The following is a 27,360-nucleotide window of genomic DNA, read 5'->3' as shown; positions in this document are numbered from 1 at the left end:
GCTGAAAACACAACTATAAATGGTTGAACGTGGGAAGAGAAACTAAGCGACTCACGCTGCAAGTAGACCCTGCGATAGCCTGAAGCTTTGCTGCACAGTTTTAATGATTGTGTCAGCTGTAACACTTGGAGTGTCATCGGGGCCGGCTTACTACGACGCTGCGTGGAAATGATTTCTGACAAATGTCATCTTTGTCTTCCACCTGAAATTTCATTTCCAGCGTGGAAACAAACGCTGCAGATGAGCGCTTGCAGGAACCGAAGCTAGCCTGCTGTGTGATTTTACTGGTTCTCACTTTTCAGACAGTTGTCTTCTGCATGGGAAATCAAGTCTGATTACTTGCTAAAAAAAAAAAAGAAGAAAGCCATATTTTTATTGAGAAAAGTCACCAAATCAACTTCTATCAACACAGAATGTTCCTTTCTAATCAAATTCACTTCTGCTGCAGCCACTTTTATTAGTCTCTGAGGTTGGCAGAAGTGTGTGTTACATCATGTGTTCCCAGCATGCAAACCCTGCAGCACATGTTCACAGAACACAAGGTACAAATATTTTGCAAATCAGCTCATCAAATTGTAACACCGTGGGACTGCAAGGGGTCCAAAACTCACTGGGTTCCTTCTTTGTTTCTTCTATGCTGGTGTAAAAGATTTACGTCCCGGCAGTGATATAGAATCAAAATCCAGCAAGTGCTGGAAGAAATAGCCTCTCCAGGGAGAAATAAACATGTCTGCTTTTAGAGACCCTGCACATGCAGCCCTGTCTGGTCTCCGAGCTTCAAACGGTGAAACAAAGACCCCCGTTTCTTTTGATCAGTAAAACCCTTTGATCAAGAAAGTGTTTTCTTTAATTGCTATTAATGAAAACTGAGTCTTTAATGTCTTTTTTCGATCCTTTTGCTCTCCTGTCACTCTGGTGGCAGCTTGTCAGTGTGTGGAATTAGTTTTTCCCCACATTTATCATGTTATTCCCTCAGTGTGTGTGTGTGTGTGTGTGTGTGTGTGTGTGTGTGTGTGTGTGTGTGTGTGTGCTCCATTGAGTCAGTTTTATATCAGTTTTAGAGGTTTTATAGCCAAACTTTTTTGTGATGCTTTGACTTATAAATTAGATTTATAGTAGCATTAGCAGATAAAGAGGCTTTTAGAACGACTCCCTTTGGATCGTAGCAGATCTAAACAAGTTGCTGTTATGCTGCAGAACCTCCGTGACACCCCTGTGTTTGTACCAGGAGGAGATGATGCTGCTGTTATACTTAGTGGTTGGATTAGAATGCCTGTTTGTTGTTCGTGCACGAGGAGTAACTTATGAGAATAGCTCATATGTCATTCTGAATTTTGAGAACTTGCTAATTCTACACAGCAGAGGAAACATAAAGCAAGCTGTAAATCCTTTTTTTTTTTTTTTTTTTTTTTTTTTTTAGTTTTCGGTTTAGACAGTAACCACTAAATGTACGCTGTTTCCAAAAATGAGAAGTGGTACGACTCTGACAGACAAGATGACGGGCTGGCCTTGTGGCGAAGCTGGTAAAAGTTCTGCCTGGTTTCAAATCCAGCCTGTAAATCATTGCTCTTTCTCTCCTCCAGGCTCACTCTGCTTCCCCGTTAAGAAAGCAGCTCAGAAACGTGAGAAGCAAAACAGCTATTTTAGTTTTCCGAAGGCTACATGAAACTATGAGATATTCATCAGTCTTTTGTAAATTCATTACTGGGCCCACAGCAAGTTGCATGAACCTGCTTCCAGAAACTTCCTGAAACATCTGCAGAAATCGAGATGGGCTGACTGATCCGGCTCATATCTAAGTACCTGTAAAGCACGGGGTGTCAAACTGCAGTCCTGGAGGGCCGGTATCCTGCAGGTTTTTGTTGTCTCTGTGCTCCAACACAGACCTGACCGACACTCAAACAGGTTGACAAGAAGCTGCTGGATCCACTGATTTGAATCAGCTGTGTTGGTGCAGGGAAACAACAAAAACCTGCAGGATTCCAGCCCTGGAGGACTGGATTCTGACACCCCTGCTGTAAAGCTTGTTACATCCTCCACAAGAAGCGAGAACTTTTTTCTTGTTCTCGAGGCTCCGAGAAGAAAAGGACGTCATTTTGTTCTCGCAGACATATTTGAAGACAGTTCTTGACACATCGGGCTGGCAGAACTTTTTTCTTGTGGGGCTCCAAGAAGTATCGTGTGATTGGTCGGACAGTTGAGGTGGGCGTGGTTAACACAGAGAAATCATGAAGCAGAGTTGCTGCTTCCATGTTTTTGCTGTTGCAGGTAAAACGGATTGTTTTGATAAAACAGCTGATCGAGGTGGTGAGAAAGTACGAACATTTTTACATGTAGCATGAAAACACTCTGATCCAGCCGCATGCACGACCCGCCCTGCCGCTGACGAAGTTGCGCGTTAAATATGAAACTAGAAAAGCACTCGGAGAGCGGAAATCTCCGCCAAGCCGTCATTTTAGAAGTGAAGGAGACAAATTGCTTAGATCTATAGAATGATTTGTCATCCTCTCGCATTCAGTCAATCAATCAAAACCTTATTCTTGGAGCACTTTCACATACCACGAGGTGACCAAAGTGCTGTACAGGCAAAATAAAATAAATCAACATTAATAGCATAAACATAAAAACAGTTGAAAGACAATAAAATAGTTCAAAAGACAAAAAAAGACAGAAAAGACCTTGTGGTCTTGCTCTATGGAGTTAAAAGTCAACGTAAAAAGATGAGTTTTTAAAAGAGACTGAAATTGCATCTATCCTTAGCGGCTACAGAACCACATAAATACAAACAGCACAGCACCAGGAAACCAACTTTAGTTTTTTTAGGATGATAAACTATCTAACTCTAAAGTCAAAATCTAAAACTTAAAGCTGCTAAACTGGTTGAGTTGACAGAGAATGACCCTGGAGCGTCTGCAGGGTGAGTAGTCAGGTTATTATATGCCAAATGACAACACTGAAAACAAAAAGTTTGGTAAAATACCATTCTTGTTTAAATAAATCAGTGTAAAATTAATCAGTTAAACAGAATATTATGACCAATGCCTGCTGCCTGATACAGCAGTCAAATTGTATTTGCAAATAAATGAATAATAAACAAGTATTATCTTTGAAATGACAGTTAAACTGCACCTGTGTAAGTATTTCCTTATTGAACTAAGGGAAGCAAAGGCTCTCCTAAAAACTATATTCCAAAATAATTACAGTAATATTCATTCATTCGTTCATTTTCCGAACCGCTTATTCCAATTCAGGGTCGCGGGGAAGCTGGAGCCTATCCCAGCTGGCTTTGGGCGACAGGCAGGGTACACCCTGGACAGCTCGCCAGTCCATCGCAGGGCCACACAGAGAGACGAACAACCACACTCACGCTCACTCCTAGGGGCAATTTAGAGTGACCAATTAACCTATCATGCATGTGTTTTGGAAGGTGGGAGGAAGCCGGAGAACCCAGAGAGAACCCACGCATACACGGGGAGAACATGCAAACTCCACACAGAAAGGCCACTGACCAAACCAGCCAAGGATCGAACCAGTGACCTTCTTGCTGTGAGGCCACAGTGCTAACCACTGCGCCACCGTGCAGTCCATAACAGTAATATAACCAAAATAAATAACAATAACTACATACATACAGTAATAAAAGTGAAACTGTTGTAGAATTTAATCCCAAAATCCCTTTGATGCTAATAATATTTCCTCGTAGTCTGTTATAACAGAGTCATTCTAAGGCAGGACTTTAGTTATAATTTCTCCTGCTGTGAAGACCATCCATGTGCATCCCTGCTGCTGGCCTCTGGACCACTGTCCCCACCTTCATCCTGCTCCTTCTATTGTATAAAGATAAAAATAAAAAAAAGATATTCTGTGCAGAAATGAAGAAGGAATGGGTTCATTCCTGAGGGGTTAAATTAGCAAAATTCAACAAGGGGATTGTTTCTTTAGAACAATGTTACTTCCATAGAAGTAAAAAGTACCCATCCAAATAATTACTTGATTAAAAGTAAAAAATTATCTAGAAAAAAAACTACTGAAATGCTGTGTAGCCTAACATCTGACATTATTAATCAAATAACATTATTGAAATCATTCAATCAAAATAATAACCAGCAATCGTAAAACTAATTTACTTTAAACTTTAATTACCACAATAATTAATTAAAACTTTACAAATATAACAGTCAAGGAAGACAAATAAATTGATATATTTTCAACCCAGAAGTGAACAGTAGCTTAACTTAGAACTTAGAACTTATAAGAGCAGCTTATTATTACTTTAGAATAATAATACTTAAGTAAAAACATTTTTCCAACAAAATAACTCCCAAGATTACAATTTCTCCAAAAAGTTATTAAAGTAAATGTAGCTACTACCTCTGCATTAACTAGCTATCTTGGCTAAGTTAATTGACATCTATCACATCTTATAAAATCCACATGGTGACATAAATATTACAGAACGTCTCTGTTTCAGCTCTTATCTACATTCAGCAGCAGGAATCATCTGACGCGGTTTGTTTAGAAGAAACCGTCTTAGTTTTATTTGCCTCTTAGCTGGTTTGGTGAACATGTTAGAAGATGGGAATAACACCAAAGACGGGCTTTTCTGTTACCACACGGTGTTTGTTATAAGCTGCCGTAGCTTCGCCTGCTCGTGATGCTCGGAAAAATACCATTCAGCATGTAAAAAAATTATAACGGCTGTAAAAAGTGTGGGGGACAGAGGACAGAGATGCGGTAAGTGCGGGGGACATGTCCAAGCATGATGTTAAAGAACCCTTTTGAAGAATTCCTGGATCCAAACGGTGATCCGGATCACCACCAGAATTTAATCAGTTCTTTATTTTCACATTTCCAACATCTCTTGAGATTTTTCAAAATATCCGTCCGTAACCTTTTGAGTTATCTTGAGCACAAAGACGCCGGGAAAAGCATAACCTCCTTGGCGGAGGTAACAACCGGGTTCATTGCACATAAAAGCAGACATCGCCCCCCTGCAGAGATCCCTCCCTGCTGCAGACCTGCTTCTCAGGTAGTATGTATGGACCTGACGAACAAGACGTTCTTCTTGTTCTTGCAGCCTCGAGAACAAGAACTCAGTTCTTGCTTCTCATGTAAGAAACTGAAAGTGTGAAGTTCCAGCTGCAGGCTTGGTGTGTTAGCATTAGCATTCTCTGTTGGATGTTTTCTTCACATATAATTCATTTTTACTTTCTGCAGGCATGTTACGGCATCCTGAAGGTACCGCAGGGGAACTGGCTGTGTCGGACCTGCGCTCTGGGAGTCCAGCCAAAATGTTTGCTCTGCCCCAAGAGGGGGGGGGCCCTGAAACCCACCCGCAGTGGAACCAAGTGGGTCCACGTCAGCTGTGCCTTATGGATCCCTGAGGTGAGTCATGACGGTGCAAAAACAGGGCAGGAAGTGGTTTAAATGACCCAATGCAGCCTGATAGCTGTTATATTTTTGTTTCTCTTACTTTACGTATTCTGTAATTCAACACCTTTTTTTTTTTGTTAAATGTCCCATCATGCACTTTGGTTTGCATATGTTGAGGCAGGATTGTTTTTTCTTTTGAAATTAAAAAGGAAAAAAAAGTGTTTCTGAGACATTTGATACAATAAGAGTGAACCAGAAGTTATCAGTGCACTTCTGGGATGGTAGGAGAGCGCAATGAAAAGCTTCCCCACATCCAGAATGGAGTGTTCTGTATTGTTCCATGTAAAACAGGGCGACTTTAGGGCCACACATGACCACAAAGGAAACATCCGGCAGGGCGATTTGTTTAACACATTTCCCGTGCAAGACTACTCAACAAGCTTTACATAAAACAATATAAGCATGATGCAAAGGGACATTAGAAAGTACATTAAAAACAGAAGAATTAAAGCAAATCAAAGCTGTTAAAATAAATAAAAAGCATTTCAATAGAATGCGATAGAGAAAAACAGAATACACAGAGCGAGTTACAGATGAAGCAGACATCATCAGCATCACTGTCAATGTTCAGAAGCAAGAAAATCTGTTCTGAAAGAAAAAGAAAAACTTGTCATTAAAAGCAGCTCCAAATAAGAGATTTTAGATTTTATTTACAAGAACTAAAGTTTGGATAAGATGGTGGTATGTTCCAGATATTGGGAAAATAGAAACTAAATTCAGTTTGTCCTTGTTTAGTTTTAACTCCAAATGGGTAGAAAGTCTTGTTAGCTCATACATGGCTGTAGGCATGTAGCTTCATGGAATTGTCCATTTTACTATCTGTGAAAGTTATCCAGATACATGCTAGCCTGGATGATTTCAGAGGCTCAACTCATTCAGCTCGTAGATAGGATGAGTTTACCTGAAGAAAAAAACATGAATCTTTAGAATCGTGTGCATTTTGTTGCTCGGTGCTGCTCCTCCAGTCGGGCCGTCTCTCTGCACAACGTACGGGTAATATAAAACGATTGGCGAGGAAACTGCTTGTGGAGTGTGCAGCCAAGCAGCTGCTTGCTCCAACTCGGCGTGTTTTGATGATATCTCTTTGCAAACGTCTAAAAGCTGCAAATGGAGCCGCTGATTTCTGAGGTTCGGGGGGGCTCGCTTCATGCCTTGCACACCTTTGAAACGTTAGCGCAGTCAGTCATGTGTCTTCAGTCTATTCAGCAACACACTCCACCGGCACGTTGCTCATAATGGAGTGGCTTTTTGGCACCTCAAACCTTTTACTTCTAATTGCCTTCTGTCACCCTTGATTGGTCTAATTGTTTTCGTTGCACCGTTCGCTTTTGTTTTCTCTTCCAAGTGTGGAGGGGGGAAGGGGGAAAAAAAGATGATTTGCATGTGTGTGTGTGTGTGTCCTTGCATGAGCTAAAAAGGTGTTGATAGCAGACCTGTGCACAGATTACACACAGATAGAACCTACTGCAGACATCCCAGTGCTGCAGAGGGGGTTTTAGCCAAACACGGTTTCTTTATAGTTTGGGATTGATGTGTGTTGTATAACAGTCTCTGCAAGGTGCAGTTTTAACCATCAGATTGAGAACATTTAACTGGTTCAACCAGATTTAGAATCAGGGTTAAAGTTAGTTTCACTGTGATGCCTAGAAAAAGGGTAAGAAGATGCATAATGTCATGGATATTCTCACAAAACAGCTCAAGGGATGTGTGTATGTGTCTAAAAACACACAATCCTGCCTCGAAATGAGACCAGTGCTGGATGTGCGTTGCTGCTTTTTGTCCCCCGTTGAAAAGGTCTGTCCATAAACAGCTTCTTACCTTCCTCACATTTAAAGACACAGCGCCTCTTTTAAGCCGTCTCTTTCATTCAATTCTGTCATTTTTGCCCCTTTCTGTTGAAGTGACTTCAAAATTTGTCAGTTTTTCATCTACCAGCTTTGAAAAGTGAAGTAATTGGGGCTGGAAGATCCGAAAAAAAGGACACACAATTACACACATGCACAAACAAAAGAGGAGAAGATGGAACATCTAATCAATTAACCGCACCATACACCAACTGGAAGTCCTTTTGCAATTAATTGGAGTGAGTTGGACAAAAGATGTTGATAATATCAGAGAGAGCAGAAGCCGCGGGCGTGTTCTGCAGAAGAGAGGAGAAAAGAAACCGTTGAAGAGACGAGTGGAAGAAGAGAGGGATGGGCGTGACCTGCGTACATCAGTCGTCAGCTTGTTTAATGGCGACGAGGACAAGAAGGAGGAACTAAATGTGAAAGAAGTGGAATTGTTGGAGGGAAGAAGGCAGAGGAAGGAAGGAAGAAACGGCACTTTAGTGATGAGTGCTCTTGACTGTGTTGTGCATGGATAGTTGGCGCTGGTCAATAGCTTTTCTGGTTGGGTTTGGTGAAGGGAGGTCTGGGACCAGAGCGCCTTGAATGGATCATTCAGAGAGAGAGAGAGAGAGAGAGAGAGAGAACTCTTTGTGAACTCTGGGTTTTCACTTACATTGTAAGAGTTTATCAGCTGAACAGAAAGTTATTGTAAATACCTGTTGGAAGATTTTAATGTGAATGGAAGTCAGCCAGAATGCAGCCCCCCCCCCCTCCTGATCTTTTAGAAACTTTAAACTCAGTGTGTTAAACTAAAATCCCACCAAAACTCTTTTTTTTCCCAACCAGAAGTTTAAGTATCACAAGTGAGGTTTTGCAACAAATGTCACATGTCTCATGTCTCATTTTGGTCCCTGCAGGTGAGTATAGGCTGTCCAGAGAAGATGGAGCCCATTACCAAGGTGTCCCACATCCCCGCCAGCCGCTGGGCTCTGTCCTGCAGTCTGTGTCGAGAACACACAGGAACCTGCATCCAGGTGGGTTAGAGATGATCGCACTGCTGCGTGTACTGAGCGATTCTTTCCCGAAGTGTTGCGTGTTTTACAGACTTATAAATGCAGTCATTAGTTTACATGTGGACATGCAGCAGCGTTTTTACACCCAAGAGGTTGGGCACATTCACATCAGCCTTTTTCATCTGAATCCGAGTCTGTTTGCTCAGAAAGTTCGCTCTGTTTGGGGAAATGTGAGTGCACCAAACGAATTCTGATTCAGGTCAAAGAAGTGGACTCGGTCCACCTACAAACGTAAATCTCTGTCCACTTCAAGCAGACCAAATACAGGAAGTGGATTACAAAAAAAGTCACGTCCTTTGTTTGACGTAGCATTGCATTTTGGGTAAATACATAGCGATCACGTTAAAGAGTCCTCTGCATCGTCTGTTGTTCATACTGCGTTCATTGTTAGTGTATTTCTGCAGTATACTTGCATGAGACAACATAAAAAACCCAAACAGCAATAGTTTCGTCTCCATGTTTAACTCACAAGTGGACGAAACAGTTTTCTTCTTCACGCAGGTCTTATCCTCTCTTTTGCTAAATACCAGTGCAGCGCCACCTTTGGTGAGAATGGGGATATATTATTCTAATGGTTTGGCTCATTTGACCAAAGTGCAGCATGAATGCAATCTCTGTCTAAATGGATACACGCTTCTACAACTGAGCCGGGTCCCCAATCAGACCGAGTCCAGCGGACTATCCTGATGTAAATGTGCTCTGTGTCCTTATGTTGGGTTTATGTGGAAGGTGAATATAATTAGCATCAAATTATTCGTTCACGTTCTCTTCTGTTCAAGGTTAATGTAAAAGTATTCAACAGATTAGACATGGCCATTGAGCGAACAGCAGCTGTCTTCATTTAATTTCTCCTCTGTCTCGTCGCTCATGCAGTGTGCGCACGCAACCTCAACTGCAAGTAGATTTGGGTTAAAGTGTCGTCTGCTCAGTTGAAAATGAGAATATTTTTTAAGAGAGGCAACACAATCCCACACTTATTTTGCGCCTGGAAGTAATGATAAAAACACATTTCAGATTATTTACAGAAATCCTAACAAATATTCGTCCCACTTTTCCTGAACATGATGGGAGCTTTAAAAGAGCAGCAGTGCACAATGGATTGATTGGTAATCGAACAATATGATGATATTTTGATAGTCCCTCTGTAAAACCAATCTACCTGAGAAAATCAAGTTTGTAAATGTGTAATAAAGGATTTGATTGGTTATAAAAGAACATATGTATTTGTAAAGAAATGTAGAAGGAAAAAAAAAACATCTGATGTAAAGCGAAAACCTGTCAGAGGGACTCTAATGTTGTAGATTTTTTTTTCCCCCTGTCTGTACACCTCTGTCTGATTGGATGAAGCCCAATCAAAACACCCAATCAGAGAACATACTGCCTCCTTTCCGCTGCAGGCTGTTAAAGGGCGGTAGGCACATTGGAAAATACCAGCTCCTGATAGAAAAGTCACTGTTATACTGCAGGGGTCTCCACCTACCATCCTGCAGGTTTTAGTGTTTCCCCGCTGTGACACACCTGATCCAAATCCATGACTCGTTAGCAGCCAGGTGCAGAAGATGACAACAAGTTGTTGGAGAACCTTTTCAGTTGAATCAAGTCTGTTGTATCAGGGAAACACTAAAACCTGCAGGATGGTAGCTCATGAGGACCGGAGTTGGAGACCCCTGGTTTACTTGGTATGATTGTTGTTAGAGAAATAATCACAATTATACAATTATTACAACAATTTTGCAACACAATAAATATGCAAACTACATTAAGTTTAACTGATGTCTGACTATTATTGACATCATCACAACATCTGGATCTGTCTTTCCTGTCCTCTCCACCCCAACCAGTCGAGGCAGATGGCTGCCCTCCCTGAGCCGGGTTCTGCCGGAGGTTTTCTTCCTGTTAAAGGGAAGTTTTTTCCTTCCCACTGTCACCGCAAGATGGGGGATTGGATCGAAGTCATGACTCAGTGTAATCAGTTGGTTTTTATTATAGGCTATGTATGAACTGGCTTGAAATTATGTGTATGTTGATTTGTGTATGTAAAGTGCCCTGTGACAACATTGTTGTGACAGGGCAGGGCTATACAAATAAAGTTGAACATCATAAAGCAACAAAGGAAAGGGCTTAAAAAGTTCTAGCTAAAAGTCCCAAAAAAAATCCTACTTGTCAACTCTGGATTTCTCTCAGAGAAAACGGATGATGAAGGCTACTGGACCTCTACTTGGAGACATTCTTCTGTCAGATACTAAGGCTGTGGGAATACAATTTCATCACGATTCGATTCAGATTTTTTTGGGTGCCGATTTGATTTAAATTGTGATTCTCCCGATTCTTTGATATTGCTGATTTTTGTAGACTAAAAACAACAAAAAAAAGTACAAAACTTTTTTTCATGCTGCTATAACGCCCAAGAAGACAAATAAAAAAAACAAAACAATAAAAATTAAAAATTTTATAATGGACTAATTTTAATTTATTTGAAAAAAAAAAAAAAAGTTTTTTTTTAAACAAAAAAATCCATTTGAAAATTGTGAAGCGAAAAATCCTGATATTCGATTTTTCAATTAGAAAATAAGTTTTTTCTGCATAAAATTAAGTGAATACCACTTAACAAGTCGTACACAATTAAAATGAGCAAATATGATAACATTTTATGTCATCATGACATTTGGAAAGTACAAACAATATTAAACCGAATTACTTATCATCCGCCATGATGCTGAAACACATTTTCACAACAACTTTTGTTATCAGGCTGGTGAGGTGTCCTCCACAACAACACCTTTGTCATTTCCTCCTTTAACCAAAGAAACTCGACCAAGATGACTCAATCCGTTTGGAGGGAATAACTCTTCCTCTGCTACACCTTCCCACTCCAACACACCTCTTCTACAACCCACACAGATCATGTTGTGTAACTTTGTTTTCATCCTGGGCGCTGATCTGTCGAAAGTTTTCAGACATAATCCTTTAATAAAGTGACAGCGTTCAGGGATCTTTACAGTTTATTAATTGTGCCATTTATTAGTGCAATTAATTGTGAATTTAAGTAATCATGACATCTGTAGCTCCAATTCAGAACCACCAATAAAGCAACACACATGTATCAGGACTCTGGGGGGAGAAATAAACATACATGGAGTGAACGCGGCAGCAGAGCAGCCATTCACCATCACGTTGCCACAACTTCTGAAACTTTAGCGTTTCATGTTGGGTTTACTCGCAAAATCATCAGATATCTCTCTTCAGCATGAGTCATCACAGGTCTGTTTCATCTGCTCGGCAGGAAACAAACACAACTTTTAGCATGCTGCTGCGTACACAAACAAACCCCAGCAGACATACTCACTAACCCACTTCACAGCTGTTAACCTGTGCACTATTTATGCAGAAAAGTGCCCTTAAGGTGAACAGCATTCCTAAAGCCCCGTGCTGCATATGAGCGTGAATCGTTGTGCCGTGTGCACATGCATGTTGGATGCACTGCGTGTGAAACATGCTTGTTTATGCAGCCATGGGAGTGTTTATCTTGACGGTATTGATGCTGTAGATTAACTGTGAGCTTTTGAGCCAGAATCACCCGTGGGGAAAGAGTCTCACTCTCGTGTTTCAATAGCTGGAGGCCTGCGGCTGTACAAACACACTTACTGATCAGCTGCAGTCTCGAACACAAGGTAAAGATGCTGATGCTGCAGGGCAGCACGAGCAGCTGGAGTTCTCTCTACTCCGTAATGTATATAGAAAAGGGTCTTAGAAACGCTTCGGTTCAGGACAGATGAAGACGCATGTTGTTTTAAGTTTTCTTCACTAATTTATAAGTCAAAGTCTTTCCTTTTACACCATTTTAATAGTGGAAGCCACTTAGTTGAATAATAATATTTCCTCTTATGTGCATGTAATGATCGTCAAGAATAAAATATTTGGATTTAATAACCCCTTTTATTAATCGGCAAGTCCTTTAAGTGTGCTTTAGTGCAATAAGGTGCTCTGAAAAGGTCAACCGGTCCAGCCTGTGTGTGTGTAAGAGGCTGAAGAGAGTCAGTCCGGGCCCAGTAGGCTGCAGTAATGAGGCGAGCTGCTCGGCTACGTCTTCCCGGTTCGCACCTCTTCTTCTTCTTGACAGACACCTGAAATACGTGCAGCTGTGCAACAGATGCATCAGGTTAAATAATAATAACACCTCTGCTGAAACAAATCATCAAGCTGAATCACACTCAAACCAAGCAGGGGGTCGTTTCTTAAGCTGCAAGCCCTCACTGTGCAGCCGAGCACTGCTCAAACAGGAAGACTATTGTTTTAATCTTCTATAGTCTAGTATAGACCCAAGTTCAGGCTTTAGTGCACATGGGATGTTTACACTTCAGGGAAAGTTGCCGCCTGCTTTGTTTGAAGATTTCATTACATGTGAAAATAATGCAGCTCAAAGGAAAAGATGAAAGATGAAAATATGTGTTTAAACACTGTGGATTAAAGTGATATTTACCACTGCTAAACAACAATAATAATGTGGGAGTTCCAGGAGGACCATTTTCACCACAGTTTTGGAAGAGAGGCTTAAAACTGACCAGAGAAACCGAGCCTTCGTTGGAAAGCAGATGCTTCATTTCGTATATGCTTCAAGGTCTATGTGTGTATAGAAAATCAAATATCTTTGAAAATGACTAAATGAGGTATTGAAGTCATAAATCAATAGGCAGTTGAAGGAAATAGCTATGCTGCAGGTGTAGAGAGAAGTTTTTGAGTCTTTTCTGAGGCGTCTCGTTTTTAATAAACCATCTGCTGTAAGATCGCAGCTCAGTTTTGCTGGACGGCGTGAAGAATAACTTAAGGTAAAGAAGATCACAGCGACTGTGTCCGACGAGAAATAATCTCTCTAGTGTTCACAAAGACATTATATGCGAAGAAACAGGAGGATCTGGTCAGCATCTGTCTCATGAATAGGATGAAGTGGACCCCATTTCTGCAGATGATTTTTGTGAGAAGTGCAACGAGGCTGCAGATGACCCTGAAATGAAACGAAAAGAAAACCAAACGGCAAATATAAATCTTCTAATAGAGTGGAAGACATTGAAATTTCAAATGATGTCTAGAATACAAAGTCATAACCCGCGGTGCTTTTTGAGATTCCTGCGGTCAAACACGTTGTTATGGACAAACAAGCAGCGGCTCAGATGCGCCGTGTGGGCACTGGGAAAGCAGAAGTAATGAAAGCCTGCCAGAACAGAGCAGGTGCACTTGAGAAGGCCAGATGAGTTTTCTTTTTGCAATGACGTGGTTCACACTAAACAACACTCCTCAGCGGCTCCATGCTGTGTTCAACCTTTTGCCTTTTGACACCAAATAAGTGAGAGCAGCTGCAGCAGGATCTGTCTGACATTTGCTTTTTAACAAACATGGATTACGGAGAATATTTCATCTAACTTAACGTTGTAATCACACGATGTGATTTTAGTCGTGCTCCTGCTGCTCTGCTCACTAAACCACCTCCCTAACATATAAACCAACTCCTGTGTCTCTGAAGACAACAGGCAGCATACTTTTTTATGGTAAATAAGGGCTGCACGGTGGAGTAGTGGTTAGCACTGCGAGAAGACCGCTGGTTCGAGCCCCAGCTGGGGGGAGGGGAGGCTCGAACGGTAGCGTTTCTGTGGAGTTTTCCTGTTCTCTGGGTATTCTGGCTTCCCACCATCCAAAGACATGTATGTTAGGTTGATTGGAGGCTCTAAATTGTTGTTTGTCTCCTGTGTTGACCTGTCCAGGGTGTGCCCCACATCTCGCCCAGTGATTGCTGGGATGGGCTCCAGCTTCCCTGCGACCCTTAATTCAGTTCAGAAAATGACTGGAAAATAAGGCAAACACTTCATGTTACTTTTTTCCCAAGTATAGACTCCTAGTTGACCATGAATGCCTTATAAATAAGAGCGTCGTTGTTATTCAGCTTGAGATGAATAAAGCAAGCTATCCATTGTGAGAAGCCCTGTTGAAGAAAAGAAATCAGATTTGTTATAAAACTCAGTGCTTCAGCTGTAAGCTCTTTATGAAAACATTGCAAAGATGCATCACCACTGATAACCCAGCGCCGATAGAAAAGTTGCAACAGTCTGATCTGTATCAGTCTAAAAAAAAAAAAGTGTTTTGACTGAAAACAAGTTTATTTGCTTGGGTCATGAGAGGCAGTGATGCAGAAAGCTGTAACACAGATTATCCAAAGTCTCTAAAAACAGAAAATATTTACATCCTTGCAGGCAAGGTTACTTCTTATCATTCTCATCTGAACCGCATCAGGAGTCGCTCTGAAAGTCTGTAACCTGTCAGGCCTGGATTGTTTCTGTGATACAAAGTCCCAATTAAAACTTTTTTCAAACTTCTTAAAGAGTCAACAACGGAGGATAAGCGCTGGCTAAGCTTTACTGTCTGCTCCTATAAGCTCTATGTGTTAAATGAGAGGTTGGGGAGAGAAAGCGGCTTAATGGAAACGTTAGTGTTGACTTGTTTTGCAGGTGGTGGTTTCAGTCAGAACAAGCAGGTTTTTGTTCCTGTGCTCACATACAAACACTGTGCAGAGCTCTCCTGCTGAATGTTGAACTCCTCTGACAAGTAAAAGTACCAACCTTCACCCACACTTACCCGTACACACATTTACAAGTGTGCGTGCACACGGTGACAACAGCACATAGCCACAAGGGCTCACACAGACAAAATCACACCATGCCTGAGGGGACTCGGCAGGAGGTTGCCTCTTTATATGACCTGTAATGGATAGTGCTGAGAAACACACACACACCCACACACTGAAACACATCCCAAGTTACCAAAATATCAGCAGAGATGGGGGATCCATGTTTGCTGTGACTTGGCTCATCTTTCTGCTTTGCTGCACTGCTATTGGAACCTTGATCGAGCAGTAAATGGACAAAAAGTGTCCCTTAAAAGCCGGTAGCTGTGAAAACAGTTTTTTGTTCTCTGTCCTCTCCTCCCAGTGCTCCATGCCCTCCTGCATTGTGGCCTTCCATGTGACATGCGCCTTCGATCATGGTCTGGAGATGAAGACCATCCTGGCCGAGAACGACGAGGTGCGTTTCAAGTCCTTCTGCCTGGAGCACAGCTGCTCCGCCAGCAACAGCAGCACAACCACTAACAACACATCCGGTTCGACCGGCGTGAGCAACGGCAGCCACGCCGCCACCAACGGCACAGCCAGACCGGACTGGACCACCGCTGGGGTAGCTCCTGAGCTCCGGCCGGGCCCACTGCATGATCCGAACGGCAGCGGCGACGCGGAACAGAGGTCGGTATCCCACATCGTTTCAGTGTCGGCGTCGGAGCGAGCTGAAAGGGACCAGCTGGAGAGGGAGAAGGTGAGCCAGAGAAAACAGAAGCTCCAGGAACTGGAGGATGAGTTTTACCGACTGGTGGACCCCAGGGAGGTGGCCGACAACTTGGGGCTGCCCCTCTCACAGGTACATCAAACTGTTATTACAAGGAATTCTTCCATCCGTGTGTCACTGACTGCGAGCGCTACACCTACACTTGTATTGAAAATAACTTTCCCCTGCAGATGGTGACTCAAGTTTAAATACAGCATAATTACCAAGCGCACAGACAAGGTCAACAAGTGAGGTGGCTGAAAGGCTGGATGATGATGTGAGGTCGGAATAGCAACACGTCTTTGTGCTTACAAGCAGGAAGTTCTGATGACGACGTGCAGCTGAGCAATCAGGTCTTTTTTATTGAGGAACAAAAGGCTGAAGGCAAAAACATGGAGTTAGATAAACTGGATGTTTTCTCTCTTTTAGTCCCAAAAAATAGTTTTCCAGTGAGAAATAACACAACCAGGACAATGAAGGGTCCATAGTGACAGCCGGATGAAGTGGGACATTACATTTGTTTTGATAACTCACAGGTGTTGTCTGGTCATCTTAGATTAGAGCGACACTTTGATTTAATTCCGTGACGGTGGAACATGGCGGACTATGATGCTGTCAACAGTGTCTGGTTGGGTTTTATTGCCATGTTTCTGAATCCTTGGATAGGTCTATGATATGCCTGATCCAGCATTGGTGCTTCATTCTGTCATTAGAGTCTGTTAGCTTTCTGACAGAGGGACGGGGTAGAGGTGAGGTCAAAGCCAAGACAATAATAATAATAATAATCAGTGATGCAGCAGTAGATGAGCTTTACACCGCAGTTTGTTTCTGTGCGGGATCGGCTTCATCGTCTGACCTGCAGCTTGACGCTCCAATCTTCATACTGCACATTTTAGAGACGCCGTCAGCAGCGGAGCAGATCATTCATGCTCAAACCTTTATTGGAAACCTGTTTTCATCATCTCCAGATAATATTACTCTTGTGCTCATCTGCATCTCAAAATCTGAGTAAATCGAGTCACCAGCTGTTCTCAAGCAACTTGCCTCCCATTGGAGATATTGTCTCACCCTAAATCAGCATTATAACTTTTTCAGGGGTGTTGCTTTTATTATGACTGGATTCCAGGCTGGAGTGTATTTGTTTGAGTTCATAGTGCAAGCGAAGCAGGTCTGGTTTTTCTTACTTAATTCAGCCATTAGACTAAACTTCTGTTTCGGGGGTTGTGAGGTCATCTCTGTGTGCGCGGATGAAAAACAAGGTAGATGCTGTTTATTGTTTCTCTGTTGTTTACTTGCAGTTAACAAGTTGTTTTCACTCTTGGCCTATTGATTAGCTGTTTCTACTTGTTGAGTGGGCGTTTTGAGAAACATTGCCCCCTAGTGAGCAGTTGTTGTAACTGACTGACTTTCGACTTACATCCGAGACTTGAACCAGCGGCTTCTTGCTTTGAGGCCATAGTGCTAACCACTACGCTAGCGCATCCAGGTATTTTCCACACTTTAAAAAAAGAGAGCGTAAAATGCAAATGCAACACAGAAGCTGAACAGAACATATCGCAACACTTTTTCACTGTTCATGAAGTACTTTCTCAGTCATTAGCCATCGCTGTTTCTGGGGAAAATTTGCCTCCTGAAGATGTTGACTGGTCGTCTAGCAACAATAAAAGTGATGCTTCTGTTAGGAATCACAGTGCATCCCTCAATAATAATAACATACAGTACCAGTAAAACTTTTGGACACACTTTTCCATTAGATTTAATGGGAAAAGTGAGCCCAAAATTTTGACTGGTACTGTACCTAACAGAGGAGACAGCTCTGAAGTTTTACCTAACTATATATATATATATATATATATATACACATATATATATATATATATATATATATATATATATATTGGTTTTTATATATATATATATATATATATATATATATATATATATAAAAACCAATATATTTTTTTATACTATACGCATATATATGTATGTATATACTATACATATATAAATATATATACACACACATATATATATATACACATGTATATATATATATATATATATATATATATATATACACACACATATATATATATGTGTGTGTGTGTGTGTGTGTGTGTGTGTGTGTGTGTGTGTGTGTGTGTGTGTGTGTGTGTGTGTGAAGTCATAGTTCTTAGTAATGCAACTGCCAGTTTTTAGTGCCACAGTATAAAATTAAATGAGTAATTTTATTCCTATCATAAACTCTGGTTCATATTCAACAATTTTATCATCCCCTGTATGCCTTTAAAACCTTAAAAACCCAGACGTCTAAAGGGTTAATAATTTACTCATCTGTCCTGGAGTATTTAGATAAATGGCCTAATTAATGTGTTGTTATGGCAACTCTTGTATCAATATAATCTCCTCTTTTTTAAGGTGGACTTTCTATACCAGTTCTGGAAGTTGAAGAGGAAGGCCAACTTTAATCAGCCTCTCGTGACTTTAAAGAGGGATGAGGTGGACAACCTGGCGCAGCAGGAGCAGGACGTCCTCTACAGACGCCTCAAACTCTTCACACACCTCCGACAGGACTTGGAGAGGGTGAGTAGCACGATGGACGTGCTTGCGTCTTTAGGTTAGCGTTAAATTGGGGTTTTATTGCAGGTAACGTGTGTGTGGGTTGTCTTTGTGTGTATATTTGTGCTGAGTGCTTGATTGACACGGTATTGTGGATCCACTTTGAGATCATTTACAGTGTTCAGAATGTTAATTAAGGACATCAATGACAGAATCATGAAGCAGATTTTTTACTCCCATGAATATTAATGCTAAAAGAATTGAATAGCTCGCAGGATGAAAGCTTAATGAAATGGCTCAGTGATATAATGAGTGACTGATAACCCAGTGCTGAAAATTCAAATGAAAATTCACCTGCCACGGGGAATTCATTTGGATTTGCTCTGTTTGCAGCTACAGAGGAGTTTTGCCGTCTGAAACCTTCACAGAAAAATTCAAGGAATTTTCACCGGCTTGTCTTCAGGAAGTTTTTACTTCTCGTCCATCTGATTTAGGGGGGAAAAATAGCAGAAAATACAGTTTCAGATGACCCAGAGAACACACATAACACATGTTGGTCCCTTGGGATGTGAAGCGTAACTGCTGTGGGGGAACAGTGCGGGAGCTGCAGCATCGCCGAGTCTTTTCTCTTTCCTGAAAGACTCTGTGAATGTTTGGGCATATTCCTGGTATTCCCCGGGGAGAAGCATGGTGATGTTTTTGCACCGCTTTGGTTTGAAGCGTGTGGGTGGGTCAGACAGAGAGGGTGTCATAATACTGGTGGGGGCATCCTCAGGTTTGTTTAAAACCGAGCTGTGGAGGTTGTGGCCTTCACATTCAGGCATGTTGTGTGTCTCTTCCCTGCAACAGCTTCCCGTCAGCCTGGCGGGCATGGTGAGATATATCTGTGTGAGCAGGGTGCCAGGGCATGTTGAGCCAAATAAAAATATAGAATTAGTTTGGTTACCAGCTGGATGTCAGAGACCCGCTAGCAACGCTAAGCATGTATCCATTTCTCAGATTGGTTGTGGCCATGACCTCACTCCTCTCTCCAGACTCATGTTGGCAGTGCTATTAAAGCTGATTGGCATTCGTTGCTCTATAAACCTCTTCCTGACCCTGTAAGCCACGATGCAGAACCAGAATGAGAGACAGCTCGTCGCCAAACCTCTTCGACAACCTGGGGTCAGTGGGGAACGGTTAGCCGTGGTTTGGCAGGAGAGCTGGACGTCTGCACTGCTTTTTACCGTGGGGGAAAAAAAAACCTACATAAACCTTTATAAACATATTTTTCTTTTAAAAGTCTGGTTCCTGTGACATTTCCTCCATCTTATCTTCTTCACGTGGTTTTATCCTTTCAGCCTGCCTTACCTTTGTTCGGCTTGACTTGGGCGATTCAATTTGGCTCACAGTGGAACAACCTTCACAGTGTTTCCCCTAGGTTTGCTGCATGGGGGGGGGGGGGTAACAGCATGTGCGATTTATCAGGAAGAAGAGAACACAATTAACTTGACCTTCTTGGAAGGTAGTGGAAACACTGCTTCAGGTAATTAGGTGGCTTCATATCAGCAAATTGAGCTGAAATCCCACAGACAGCTGAAAGGATGAAATACAAACGCAGGGCATAATTGGAGACAATTCTTCATTTGTTCCTGAGTTTTCTGTAATGGTCTCAGCTGGATGGACCAGTTGTAAAGTTTACCACCCCAAAGGATTCATTTCGCCTTTAAAGAACAATTTCTCGGCTCTCAACTTGAAATAAAAACAAAACGTTCCCACTGGGCAGGTTGTAACTTCCTGCAAGTTGTTCTGAGAGTGGACACATAAAGTTTTGTTAGTGTTTTTATTATTGAGTATGCTACTTATTGCACTGTTTCAAGGTGGATGAATGATATAAAACACAACTTCATGCTACAGGTACTTATTTAGAATCTCTAGCTGCTTAATTTAACCCCAGCATAATGCATTTTCTATGACAAAAGTGCAGCTATACAGAGCTGTTCAGTTTCTATGGATTTGTTGAACTGTAGCTATAGCAGCCTGGTCTCCAGTGGTCACGGTTTATTGATTGTTGTAGGCCTCGCTAACCTCCTGACCAGTCAGTGTATCCATCGACTCCATAACTCGTCTCCCTCCAGACTCCCTGTTATTGATGTGTGTGCTGTGAAATGAACCATGCCACTCCATGTCTCTAAATATAGCTTTGTTTGCTCCATCAATAAAAAGGTAAAACAGTCAGTACGAAATATTCAGTTGCTTTTATGGTAAACAAGCCGAGTCGTTTTTGGCTGAGTTTGTCAGCAAACATGGAGAAACTGTAAAAATACTTTAGTTTGTGTCCAGTTATCTATATTCTCAGTTTTGAACCTTTAATGTATGTTTAGATGGATCTCTTACACAAACCGGACACTCATCTGGTTGTTTCAGATTGAATTTGGTGATGCACAAACTCTGATCACGTAAATTAAAACGTGACATAATAAATGTTAAAGTTCCAGTGTGTGAAATTGAAGGAGATCTAATTGGCTGACATCCAGACCTAAGGTTTACATTGAAGTAACAATGTCAGAAAATAAGACATTTATAACCAAAGAAATCACTGATCAGCCTCTGATCAGACTTTCTACACGTTGCTACAGTGACCCCAGGGGGACAAATCTAGTTGGATTTGCCGTTTTTTTGGCCTACATTACTCTATCTGCACGGCTGCCACATCATGACTATTTGTTTTGGAAATAATATTGCTTGATGATTTCAGTGTTTTTCCTTGTTTAGTTTTAACTTATTAATGCAGTATGCAGCCACTTGTAATGTAAAAATTCATCTGATTCATGTGATGGAAAAGAAATGATGAAAATTTAGTCACTTCTGTCAGGCTGGTTGACAAGAGACATTTCACTTGTTCTGACGTTTGTCAGATTCAGCTGTTTCCATAATGGAGACCTTTATGCAGAAGTGGACATGATTACAGCACACAATAATTACAAACTGCATTGTTAAATGTTAATTGTGACAAATCCAACTGCTTGATATTAATTTTGAGATATTAATTTATATATTAAAAACATTAGAGATAATCAGCTTGTGCCTGTGGTCTCTACAGTAGACCAACATGCTTTGGACTCACTTTGTACTGCATTCCTTATTATGAGAATGACATTTTGCATTCAATAAATAGATGTTTTTCTGTTTATAACGTTCTTTCTGTTCAGTTATTATCATATATATTCATTCTCAGGATGTTATTCATTGTAAAAATAACCTAACTTGGAGTGTTTTTGAGAGATTGTTTTTATTTGCAGCCATTTCTCTGGTGTGTTTTACAAAAAGGGGACGATGTTTTTTCGCCTATATGTTATCTATTCTCTGCATTTACATCTGCAGTGTGACTGAGGTCACCCTGCAACTTTTCATCAACTTGAGAAGAAACACTGTTTCTGATGGTTGCATTGAGACACTTAACCGGTTGAAATCGTTGCTCTGCGTCTGCTACTAGTAGCTCTGGTCGCTCCCCTTGGGGGGGTTGTGTCATTATGATATAAGTTGTGTTAAACTGAACTTACTGCATTTTTGCCCGAAGCTCTGGCAGAGATGCAGAATTGATTGTCTGCAGCTGGCAGGTCATCCATGAGAAGGATTGATCTCCACTTGGTCTCGTCCTGGCCGATCCACCGCCGGCGCTTCAGTGCTGCTGATGTGAGGAGCTGTCGATGTACTTTAAAGCTCACTTTCTCCTCATCCATCTTCTTCTTGGGAGTTACGGTTGTGAGAAGTGACCTTTGGCCTCTCTTTTGGACTAACCTGCACCACCTTGAAGAATCAGCCATATTATCCAGCCCTGACCCATATTTTTAACCCTTTTTGGGTCAATTTAGCTCTTCAGCTAAATTTGCTGTATATTTTTGTTTGGCCTGTTCCTCTCCGAGTTCAAGCGTGAGTTTTTTTCCACGGCGATCGATGCTCATTGTGTGCATGACATTGTATACGTGTGTGCAGGAGAGTATTCCAATCATCTCAGATTTTCTGGCAAATTGAAAAATCCCTCCGTCCTTGTGTCCCGTCATCCCCAGACCCCAGCCTAATCAGACCTCATGACCGTACCCTCCAGCCTTCTTCTTCTATGAATATGTGTGTGTGCATGTTTGTAGTGGTGCTCGAAGATTCCAGGGGCTAATGTTGGGATGGATTATCCCCCTCCTCTTCCTCTTTGAAGTGCTGCCAATGGAACGAATTGCACCATGCTGTCCTTAATGCACTGGTGAGCTTTCTCCATTTCTGTACTCCTCTCCTGAGTGCTGCCCAGTCCCCCCCCCCCACCCCCCTTCTCCTCCCCCTCCGTCCCCACCATCACTCATCCAATCAGCAAGCGATGTGTTGCAGCAATGTGTGTCACCGTGATTGGGCATTAGAAGGTAGCTGTTGAATGTTGCATTGATTTCCAGCAGCTGGTTTGTGAGTTTAAGGTGCAGTGGAGGTGTGTCTTCAGCTGTAGCGTACAAGGGGACAAGCCTCCCTTCGGGACTGATCAAATGATTTACATCTATAGCTATTATTACGCTTCTTTATATACATGGTTAAACAGTTCATATTCTCTCGCCAGCACATTTCAGAGTGTTAAGTGGAAGAAGGTCATTTCCAAAACGTTATACTTGTCCAGCACAACGGCAGCGGCCATGTTGGTCAGGAAAATGAAACACAAGGCAGTCATCGCTGCAAAAGTGTCAAGCACTAAAAGCAAGCATCAAACGTGCGTAAACTTTTGCTTTAGCAGAGAAACTTGAGCTGTTTAGTTAGTTTGGAGTGTTTGTGGGAAGATTAAGGTACTAGAAAATATGCAGAGTTGTAATTGACTGTGCTCCTTTCCAAACAAAACCCAGCCCATAGCTGTGGGCCAACCAGGAGAGCTGCGGTGATGAGATGAAGCAAAGGCATTTTCTCTGGAATTGTTCCCAAATTAAAATATTTTCTGCCTTTTCTAACACCTTGTACGATAGACAGATGCATCAGTAGTCTGGAGTCGATATATCGATGTCTACCTGTCAAATATCAAATTCGATACTCTTGTGAAAACTTAGAAGTCATTAAGCTAAAGCTAAACATGCTAATTGTTTTAACTTCTGGGAGTTGTAGAAAATGTAATTACATGTAAAGCCAGTCGGTGTGTTCACATGATTAGCGTAGCCTATCAAATGTTTTTTTTTTAAATAATTTGAATTACTAATTTTTAAAAAAAAATTCTTTCAAGTTTTATTTATGTTCCTGACTTTTATTCATTTATTAAATTGCTTTTTCAATACAGTTATTAATACACGCTTTACTAATAATATTTTCTGTAAAGAGCTAAAGTATTAGTATCTGTCAGTATCTGTGAGCAAAAAAAGTACATAAACTAAACCACAGGGACTTTTTTTCTTTCGCTTCTCTGTATTTACAAGGAAAATCTACATTTAATTCCTCTGCATTTATGTTTGACACTTTAAATGACTATTTGGGGTTTTCTTAAACTGCCCAAGAGTTGATAAAAGTGCAGCTGAAGCTGAAGGTTCATTGACAGAAGATTAACAGAGATTTTGAGCATCATTTAGAGCAGTTTTGGAGGAATTTATTATTTTTGGAGTTTTCCCAAAGCAAACAATCAATTCATTCACGGAGAAACGAGTCAGCAAATTATTCCATCATGAAAATAAGCGCTGGCCACCATTTGGATTTTAAAAAAAAAAAGTTTTAAAATGTGCTCCAGCCTAAATAACCACACGAAGCTGCGTGTGCTTTTACTGTTGAGGCTGCAGAGTGGGAACCTTCTGACGGAACAGACGGGATTATGAGGAGTGTTTGTGATGAAATCCAGGTACAAAGCTTTTAGCAAGAAAAATCAGCAGAATCCAATGTAAGGAAGGAGACAGCTGCATGAAAACGGGCTCTAGAGGAGGAAGGAGGCGAGCTGAAGCCAGCTCGCCCTGTGAACTGATTCGGGTGGGGAGGTGGAGGGGAACAGGTGTGAAAGAGTGTCCTTTCATTTCCCATTTCCTCTTGCATGTTTTCATATTTAAAACTACTTGAGCGAAACAATTGCAGTCAGTCTTTTCCCACCCTTTCAGTGCGCGGCTGCTGCAGCCAAGGCTGGCAGAGCGTCTGATGGCACAGTGCCGGTCTGTGTCCTGCCCTCTGCTCTCCTTCGCTCTCACACAGCAAAGACTTGGCAGCACACTCAGCCCAGCAGGTCAGCAGTTCCACACCCAGGAGGCCCTCCGAGCAGAACAGAAAAAGTACACTTATGAAACAGTCTACTTAAGGAGGGAAGAGCAAGGGAAAGTTTTGATTATGAATAGCTGACATATGTTTTATATAACTTCCTTTTCCTTCTCTTTTCATTGCTGAGCTCGCACAAGAGGGGACTTCAGACAGAGAGGGGGGGTTACTGTGATCAGGAGAGGCGGCATGTGTGGAATAGAGGTGAGGAAAGTATCTGGAAAAAAGAAAAGCAGGAATCTGGACATGAGTTGCTTGGCTTCAGATAGGGGCAGCAGGTATCAGGTAAACTGTGTCGGTACACTGTGTGCGCCAAAGTGAGGGCGAGGAACTCTCGTTTTCCTTCAGGACCGGTTGCACTTTCAAAGTTTGTTTTCTTTCCACAAACCCTCCCATTTGTGCGCCATTCTGTTTGAAAAGTCAGAAAGGAAGTTCTGAAGTGAAGAATGACAGGAAAATCTATGTATACACAAGCGTGACGTGAGCCGACTCGGTTCGCTGTTCAGTCAGCGCAGGTTTGGATGGAAGAGCTCTGCAGAGGACGAAACCTTCCTCAGCTCAGACTTTTGTCTTTATCTTCGGTAGTCTTTATCTGTGGATTCACTTCAACTCTTTCGCGTATAAAAGCCACAGAAACACTCGCATGTCTCTGTGCTGCAGTCATCCAAGAAACACGATTATTTAGTCATTAATTTCTCAAACTGCTGCGACACAGACCCTGATGGTTTGGAGTTCTATTTACTCTTCTGTTTCGTATTTCAGTAACTTTTTTCCCTCTTTTCCTACAATATTAACAACACATTCCTGAAAAAATGGATGGATTTTTCTTTTTAAAGAGCATTGTAGTTTGACCCAAAGAGAGCACGCAAGTTCAAAACTAAAAAATGAAGTAGTGATTATGGCTTTGCTTCTGGCATCAGAATATTTAAACAGATTTTTGTTTATGGTATCATGATCTTCTTAGTTTAAACACACATGAACTGAAACTGAATATTTTTTCCTTTATTTGTAGGCGATATGACTTTGTACAGTTTCATCCGTCCAGCCATTTTCTCAACCACTTAGTCCAGTTAAGCTTCGCAGAGAAGCGGGGGGGTCTATCCCAGCAATCAGGGTACACCCCGGCCAGGCAGCCAGTCCATCACAGTAAACAGGTTTTGATGTGGTTAAATGAACATTTTTTAGCTGTTAACCACCCTAAAGCTTACTTATTCTGGTATGTTTTCCTTATTGGTGGGAAATTAGCTGCGGCGTTCATCATGTAGTTCCAGGCTAAGTTTTGGATTTAGCATCGTTCACCTTTGGTCATGAAGTCTTTGGTTTAACGGGCCTTTCAAACGAATGGATCTGGGTTGGGTTTGCTCCACACAGATGCCACGCACCTGGAAATGTTGAAGGCTTGGTGAAGACCACAAACTCTTTGTGGTGATCATTAAGCCTCCAGCCACCCTGCTGGAACAGGCTAGTCCACAAAACCTTTTAGTTGTTGGCAAATAAAAACCAGGTTGCCTCTGATAACTGGTGTTTTACCAGTTTACTAACTGGCTGATCGGTGGATTCTTCATCCATCTTGATGTGCTGCAGGGTACCAAAATATCAAACATCTAAAAAGCACAGCGTCCTGAGCACAGTCCTGACTCTGAAGCTTTCTACGAGGAGGAGAAACGATGTTTATGCGTTTGTCTTGTTGGTTTTGTTAACGCCGTGTGAAATGATGAGGTTATTACTTGTTCCCGCACTCGCAGCCTCTCCTCGCAGGGATTTCTCTTTTTAGCAGCCAGCTCGCATTAAGACACAGCAGGTGCTGCTAGATGGGACATTTGGCTCACCTTTTTCAGGTCATATTCAGTTCATTACATTCATCTGATTGATGTAGGCATAACCTTTCACACCCCCTCAGAGCCTTCCTCCTCCCCTTCATTCTGAGGATGGTACACCCACCCGGCCACTCATCTGGCATAAAACCATCTCCAGCATTACGCAATGTTAGGTAGGGTCAGAGAGAGGACAGAGGCATGGAAAGAGCCACACTTTTATTGTAGGGCTTTCTCTTTTTCTATTCCACACACACACACACACACACACACACACACACACAGATGCATACACACTCAAACCCAGTCATCAACTTAATCAGCTTCATGGCTGTATACACGTGGCTGCATGTGGCACAGATGCAGTGGGCAGTAATTAATCTCATACATACATACCAACAGAGGTATGCACTGCCGCTACACATACTTCTGTACACATAGCTGAAGGGGGGGGGGGTAGTTGCTGTGGGCCAGACGGACCGAGTCATGCAGCAGACAGACGCACCCTGTTGGATCAGCATCAACCTGGCTCCCAACACGCAGATCTGCTCCAAACCTCATACTGGCTCACTACACACAGTCCCTTCTTAGACTGCTGGCCGTTTCCAAGACGCTTCAACTTATCAGGAGGGGTCCGAGAAAAGGACGTTGTTTGTGTAGCGTTAGCAGTTACTGTTATATCGTAACGTTCAACAGACATTAAGCGTTTCACCAGGTATCCTTGCTTCTGCTGTGCATTTAAGAGTCATCTGGAAGTCACGTCAGATTTGTAGACCCGCATTTCTGAGACCCTTCTCGCTGTAGAAGTTAAAGTGCTGCGTAAATGAGCTTGCTCTTGTATTTGCTTTACATTTGTGACCTTTCTGCTGCAGGATTTTGGCCAATGTCCCTGCTTGCTGATGGATTCTCCAGTGTTGGCTACAGAGAAATGCTTCGGATTTGTGGGATAAAATGTTTGAGGTTTTGTAGAAATCAGGATGCAACTTGCTTTATCGCTGCCAATCAGACTGAGATGTGATCACGAGCTGTTTATCGGTGAATTTTAAGTTGAGTTGTTTTA

The 27,360-nt window shown here is 41.9% G+C and overlaps 1 protein-coding gene across 1 annotated transcript in view; it reads left to right on the top strand.

The window, feature by feature from the left end:
- jade2 (jade family PHD finger 2) overlaps window positions 1-27,360 on the top strand; it is a 226,000-nt gene that overhangs the window by 138,486 nt on the left and 60,154 nt on the right. Inside the window, exons 7-10 of the mRNA XM_079247914.1 lie at window positions 5,218-5,385; window positions 8,180-8,296; window positions 15,313-15,792; window positions 18,118-18,282. Coding sequence (XP_079104040.1) covers window positions 5,218-5,385; window positions 8,180-8,296; window positions 15,313-15,792; window positions 18,118-18,282 — 930 coding nt within the window. The remainder of the gene's footprint in view (window positions 1-5,217; window positions 5,386-8,179; window positions 8,297-15,312; window positions 15,793-18,117; window positions 18,283-27,360) is intronic.

The sequence above is a fragment of the Telmatherina bonti genome (assembly GCF_933228915.1).
Source record: "Telmatherina bonti genome assembly, chromosome: 10".
In the NCBI taxonomy this organism is placed as follows: Eukaryota; Metazoa; Chordata; class Actinopteri; order Atheriniformes; family Telmatherinidae; genus Telmatherina; species Telmatherina bonti.
Note: the sequence above shows the minus strand (reverse complement) of the source record. Positions and strands in the feature narration are given on the sequence as shown.